Source organism: Mizuhopecten yessoensis, unplaced genomic scaffold (assembly GCF_002113885.1).
Source record: "Mizuhopecten yessoensis strain PY_sf001 unplaced genomic scaffold, ASM211388v2 scaffold7087, whole genome shotgun sequence".
In the NCBI taxonomy this organism is placed as follows: Eukaryota; Metazoa; Mollusca; class Bivalvia; order Pectinida; family Pectinidae; genus Mizuhopecten; species Mizuhopecten yessoensis.
Window position 1 is genome coordinate 957305 of NW_018406874.1, and position 7014 is coordinate 964318.

Consider the following 7014-nt stretch of genomic DNA (forward strand, 5'->3'; position numbering starts at 1 on the left):
AGTAATTATTAACGGATTAACTTCAAACTTCACAACAAGGTTAATTACCATGAAACCTCGGACAAGTTCGATAACCGCCATTATATGACCGTAATTATTGGAGTTATTCCCCTTGGTTTCATTAATGCGATGCATGCATTCCATGATGTTGTATTGCACTCATTGATCTACCAGTTATGTTGAATTATTTCTCTTTTAATATCAATTACTCACAAATACTTCATATATTTCAATCATACAAACAACTGCTCATTCAATGTGTGACGGGCGTATTATATACTGCTCGCATTAACCTTGTTTTTGTATGAGATGCACAGGTCCTTTGACAAATACTTTTTGACAATTTGACCTAAATTGTAAGAAAATTTTCATTATAATTTGGATTTAATCATATTTTATATGTTTCATTAAGGAATAATAGAATAAGACCTTGAAGAAACCTAGATAAGTGTATGTCTTTAAAGAAACCTAGATAAGTGTATGTCCTTAAAGCAACCTAGATAAGTGTATGTCCTTAAAGAAACCTAGATAAGTGTATGTCTTTAAAGAAACCTAGATAAGTATATGACCTTGAAGAAACCTAGATAAGTGTATGTCCTTAAAGCAACCTAGATAAGTGTATGTCCTTAAAGAAACCTAGATAAGTATATGACCTTGAAGAAACCTAGATAAATGTATGACCTTGAAGACACCTATATTAAGTGTATGACCTTGAAGAACACACCTAAATAAATGTATGACCTTGAAGAAACCTAGATAAGTATATTACCTTGAAGAAACCTAGATAAGTATATGACCTTGAAGAAACCTAGATAAATGTATGACCTTGAAGACACCTATATTAAGTGTATGACCTTGAAGACACCTATATTAAGTGTATGACCTTGAAGAACCTAGATAAGTGTATGTCCTTAAAGAAACCTAGATAAGTGTATGACCTTGAAGAAACCTTGATAAGTGTATGACCTTGAAGACACCTTTATTAAGTGTATGACCTTGAAGAAACCTAGATAAGTGTATGTCCTTAAAGAAATCTAGATAAGTGTATGACCTTGGCGAAACCTTGATAAGTGTATGACCTTAAAGACACCTTTATTAAATGTATGACCTTGAAGACACCTATATTAAGTGTATGACCTTGAAGAACCTAGATAAGTGTATGTCCTTAAAGAAACCTAGATAAGTGTATGACCTTGAAGAAACCTTGATAAGTGTATGACCTTGAATACACCTGTATTAAGTGTATGACCTTGAAGAAACCTAGATAAGTGTATGTCCTTAAAGAAACCTAGATAAGTGTATGACCTTGAAGAAACATGTAATTGTATGTCCTTGACGAAACATGTAGATGTATGACCTTGACAAAACATGTAGATGTATGACCTTGAAGAAACATGTAGATGTATGACCTTGACGAAGCATGTAGATGTATCACCTTGATCCACTGGTATTCTGTTTGGTTAGGTCTATTGGTGATCTTGTTGTTTGTGTTGTAGAGATTGGAAGTACTACCAACCAAGCACGCTGTCCCACAGGAACGTACAATAACAGGACCGGCCTCACACAGTCCTCAGAATGTACCCCTTGTACCCAGGCCTATTACTGTGGCTCTACCGGTCTAACAGAACCTACGGGAGAATGCTTCGAAGGTAAGACAGGGGGATATATCATGACGGTGGAAGAGAAAGCACAGTGTTTCAAATCTAGAGATTGGTACAATGGTTCAAAGATAAGGCTCTCCAGAGTGTTTTAAATATGTAATTCAAAGGTAGGGCTTGGCATAGTGATTCATCTGTAGGGCACAACACAGTGGTTCAGACATAAGGCTTTACTATTGCAGTTCTTCATCCGATTGGCCTTTACACAAAAGCCCAACAAGTAACTGCATTGTATTATAAAAAAGTATTAATTTAAGAGATCAAATGTAAGTGTGACCAAATATATAATTTGTCTTTATTCCTTGTCTGATTAAACAAGGAAAACGGGACATTGTAATGTCTGTTGGATATCGTAATCTGGGTATTGTTTTACCACTAACCCTATGTTTATTTATAGATTACCTGTTGTGAAGCAAAGTACAGCAACTTTACTTTAAAGCTTATTGATAGGAACAGTCCTTATATTCAATAACTTGGCATGTTCTGCTTTGTATTCCAAAACTAAACATGAATAAAGACATTGTATATAGTGTATTTTATACTATACTGTTGTAAACTACATGTACAACAGGATACTACTGTCCAACGGGCCAGAGCCAGGGAAACCCTACAGCCTACACCTGTACCATGGGTCACTACTGTCCAGCAGGAGTCTATGAGCAGATTATTTGTCCATCCGGAACCTATCAGGACCAGAATGGTCAAGGCTCATGCAAATTTTGTGAACCAGGTAAGCATCTGTTCAGACATCACTATGGGTGACCAGTACTTTCCAATTGACATGCATAAAATTAGCATTGCAGCAATCACCTGAGTTAATGGAATCCTGTCATTAGGGGACGATCAAGGTCAAGGTTACAGATGAATAGTATAACTTGATTGTGCGGAAATGTTTAACCACATTTTATAAAACTCGCTCCAAACGGTACACTTTGTGACAGATATCGGATCCATGATGAAGTTCTACTTTTGACAGGTTCAGAATACTTCCACAATCTCTGAGCATATTTTTTATTGTGCCATGTTTTGATAACTGTATTTTCTCGCCAGGCTACTACTGTAACATGGCCAACACTCCAGTGACGACCTATACACCTTATCCCTGTCCTGAGGGCTACTACTGTCCCAATGCCACAGAATTCTCACAGCAGTATCCCTGTCCTGCCGGTACCTACAATCCCTACACAATGCGGAGTGATATCAGTCAGTGTACTCCCTGTGACTCTGGAAAGTACTGTGGCTCTGATGGACTCACCAACTATACAGGTATAGGATGCTTTCAAGAGAGTATACAAGGTTTAATATATCAAAGTCATATCCTGCTGTCATGATACTGTAAGAGCACTTTTTTAGTGGGTCAAAATTCCAGCAGATTATAAAATTTTAATAGATTAGCGCATTGATGAATTGGCTTGCTCACCGTACATGTAATTGATAACTATATACAAAAAAATCAATTATTGCAATTCTAAATTAGAATACCGCCAAAATGTCTACACTTACAGTAAAACATTTAGAACATCTAGAAGGTTAGTAGGAAATCTTTTAATATTTTAGATAATTGTTAACTTATATTGAAACATTATAATACAAAGTCATTCAAATACAAATAGTTAACCAAACATTGAAAATGTATGGTCACCAACTTAACCTATATAACAAGTACTGAAATGATTCAAATACAAAATGTTAGCCAAACATTAAAAATGTATGGTCACCAATTTAATCTACTTACAAGTACTGAAATAATTCAAATACAAAATGTTAGCCAAACATTAAAAACGTATGGTCACCAACTTGATCTAAATACAAGAACTGGAATCATTAAAAGTAAAGAGTGTGAAAGTGAAATGTGAACAATGCTGGATTTCTGGAAAACTTGTGATTAGAAAAAGATAAGTGAGTTACCTAAAACACTGGCTAGATAGCACTACAAATAAGCCTTGCCCGGATAGATAGTGTGACAACCAAAATGTTTGCTTCCTCTTTGCAGGTGATTGTCTGGCTGGATCATGGTGCATGAATGGGTCATCAACGCCAACACCCACTGATGGAGTAACAGGTCAAGCTTGTCCTATAGGGAACTACTGTCCCCAGGGAACCCCGGTACCTGAGCCCTGCCTCCTGGGAACATGGTCTGTTAGTACAGGTCTGGCTACGTCGGGAGAATGTCAGGACTGCACTGGGGGATACTACTGTAATGGAACTGGCCTCACCACACCTTCAGGGTCATGTGACCCCGGCTACTACTGCTACCGTAAGGCAGTGACCCCCACACCATCTGACAATGGAACAACTGGAGATCCATGTACTATTGGCCACTACTGCCCAGGGACCACAACCTTACCGATTTCCTGCCCAGATGGAACTTATATGACCAACACTGGGGCAGATGCATGCTGGAACTGTACCCCTGGATACTACTGTATAACAGGTTTGACCCCCGACCCATGCCCGCCTGGGTATTATTGTCCTGAGGGAACTGGGGTACTGTGGCAGTCTTGTCCACCTGGGACCTACAGCACCGATACTGGACTGTGGCATGTGGACAACTGTACGCAGTGTACAGCAGGTATGTACTGTGACACCGCCAATGCCACATCTGTTACTGGGTCCTGTGACCCAGGATATTACTGTACACTAGGATCGGACTCAGCAACACCCGACGTCGGCAACACTGGCACAGCGGGACCCTGTCTAGCTGGTCACTACTGTACCAGTGGCACAGTGACCTCTGTAGGATGTCCAGTTGGAACTTACAGTAACCAGACCAAGTTAACTATTTCAAGTGAATGTACTCAATGTGCTTATGGCAAGTACTGTGGAACTGTTGGCCTTACCGAGCCCACAGGTGACTGCTGGGGAGGATTCTACTGTTTACGAGGGGCTTCCTCACCCAACAACCCAACAATTGATGCCACAAGTGGACCGTGTCCAGTTGGTCACTACTGCCCCAACGGAACATCCTACCCACTTGGCTGTCCTGCTGGATCCTACAACCCCAGTACAGGAGAGGCTGTATGCACTGACTGTCCTGCAGGGTATTACTGTCCGGAGAATTCCACAGACTATTCTGGAAACATTTGTCCTTTAGGACACTACTGTCCTATGGGAACAGGCAGCATATACCAGTACCCATGTGACAAAGGTTACTACAATAATGTGACAGGGAGACAGAGCGTCACAGACTGCTTGCCATGCGATCCGGGCAAGTATTGTGGCAGTGCTGGTCTGTCCACTCCTACCGGTGACTGTGCAGGTGGGTGGTACTGTATACGGGGATCCTGGTCCAACCAGCCAACAGATATCGTTTCATACAACTCCTCCTACTCTGATTGCTTCTGTCCAGCCAATACCACTGGTGGTCAGTGTCAGCCCGGAGAATTCTGTCCAGTCGGCTCCAGCCAGCCAACTCCATGTACCACAGGTGAGTGGCACAATCAATTAATCATTAGTCAAAAGAGTATGAAAAAATAAGGTGAAAATGGTTACAGGTAAATACTATTATCAAAATTGTAAGTAAAATAACAGATAGATACTATGATGTTAATTGTGAGTATAAATACAGGTACATTTTTGTAAATCATGTGTTTGATTACAGGTAATCACTGTGATGTTAATTATGAGTTCAAATACAGGTCAGTCATGAGAACAACTACAGGTAAATACTGTGATGTTAATTATGAGTATAAATACAGGTAAATCATTTGTATAATTACAGGTAAATATTGTGATGTGGTTGGCCTGTCAAGTGAGGCGGGGCCCTGTATGGCCGGATATTATTGTACTTTGGGAGCGAGCCGTGCTGATCCCCAGAATGACACGACCGGTGGTATATGTCCTACTGGACACTACTGTCCCCAGGGTACCGGCACGTCCAAAAAATGTCCCCCAGGATACTTCTCTAATGCCCTCGGCAACTCAGACTTCTCTGACTGTCAGGAGTGTACTCTAGGTAAGTCTGTGTTTTACACTTCCAGTCAAACAGAAAAGGTTCCATAGCTGGCTTACACATGGAATTGCATTTCACTGTAATATTTCTTTTACTTTCTCAGAAATTTCACATTGAAAAAGATGGAAAATTTATAATTCTTGTGTGCAACTACATGTATGCACCTGCCAAGGACTTCTGATAAGTCATGACACATTATATTTTGTTAACAGAGGAAAAAACAGATTACAAGTACACAGATTACAGACGCAAACCATTTATTTTCAGGATGGTACTGTGTGAATTCTGGGTTGTCAGCACCCACAGGTCAGTGTTCTATTGGTTATTACTGTCCGGCCGGCCAGAATGTTAGCAGTCCAGCGGATTATATCTGTACACCTGGACACTACTGTGAGGCCGGAAGCACCATGCTGACCTCGTGTGAATCAGGGACTTACCAGAACGAATTTGGACAGGTATGATATATGTTTTGTCATTGTATTTAGGAACATGTATCAAAATTGTACAAGAATGGCAAACACTAAAAATAGTTGGGGGAAACATTTGTTTTAAGTACAAACTCTTAAAGAAGATTAGCGAGGGAAAAACTGGTAAAAGAGTAAAAACATTAAAATTAGCAAGGAAATGACTTTTAATAAAGCGGCAAAAATTAAATTGCAGTAAAAATACCAATCTGTAGGGCACTGGGTTCTATGACAAGACATATGTATAATTCCTGTAGGTATCATTAGTAACTTAATATAATGTAGCACAATAGAACCTCTTTACTCTTAGAAAGTTTTCTGGATTTATGAAACAGGAGTTTGAACATCCTGAATGAGCTTCTTGAAGATGTTTTCTTTGTTATCAGGTCTTTGTTAATGATATCTTACTATAATTGGTAGGAAAACGACCAATCAATCATGTTGCTTCCCTCCATTACAGAGTGTGTGTAAGGAGTGTCCTGAGGGTTACTTCTGTGATGGTACCACCCAGAATGACACATTCTGTTCCACCGGCGTCCAGAATCCTGCCATTTGTGAACCAGGCAACTACTGTCCTAATGGTACAAAATATTCCACTGAGTACAAGTGTCCGAATGGAACCTACTCAAACAGCTCCGCACTTAAATCATCCTCAGAGTGTACCCAGTGTCCGGGAGGAAAGTACTGTGGCATTGAAGGACTGGCGGCTCCCTCTGGTGACTGCCAAGGAGGGTACTACTGTACAGGAGGAGCACAGACTGCTACTCCGGTAGATGGTGTCACTGGTAACATCTGTAGTGCAGGCCAATATTGCGAGCCAGGTGTTGCCCTGGGAACCAGTTGTTCAGCCGGCACCTATGGTCCAACTCAAGGTGACTTTTCATTTTTAGCTCACCTGGCCCGAAGGGCCAAGTGAGCTTATGGCATGGTGCGGCGTCCG

The 7014-nt window shown here is 40.5% G+C and overlaps 1 protein-coding gene across 1 annotated transcript in view; it reads left to right on the plus strand.

The window, feature by feature from the left end:
- The window catches only part of LOC110453079, a 184925-nt gene that overhangs the window by 103385 nt on the left and 74526 nt on the right, over positions 1–7014 (plus strand). Inside the window, exons 29-35 of the mRNA XM_021501909.1 lie at positions 1497–1649; positions 2230–2388; positions 2709–2924; positions 3652–5085; positions 5380–5613; positions 5878–6065; positions 6535–6946. Of these exons, the coding sequence (XP_021357584.1) occupies positions 1497–1649; positions 2230–2388; positions 2709–2924; positions 3652–5085; positions 5380–5613; positions 5878–6065; positions 6535–6946 (2796 nt within the window). The remainder of the gene's footprint in view (positions 1–1496; positions 1650–2229; positions 2389–2708; positions 2925–3651; positions 5086–5379; positions 5614–5877; positions 6066–6534; positions 6947–7014) is intronic.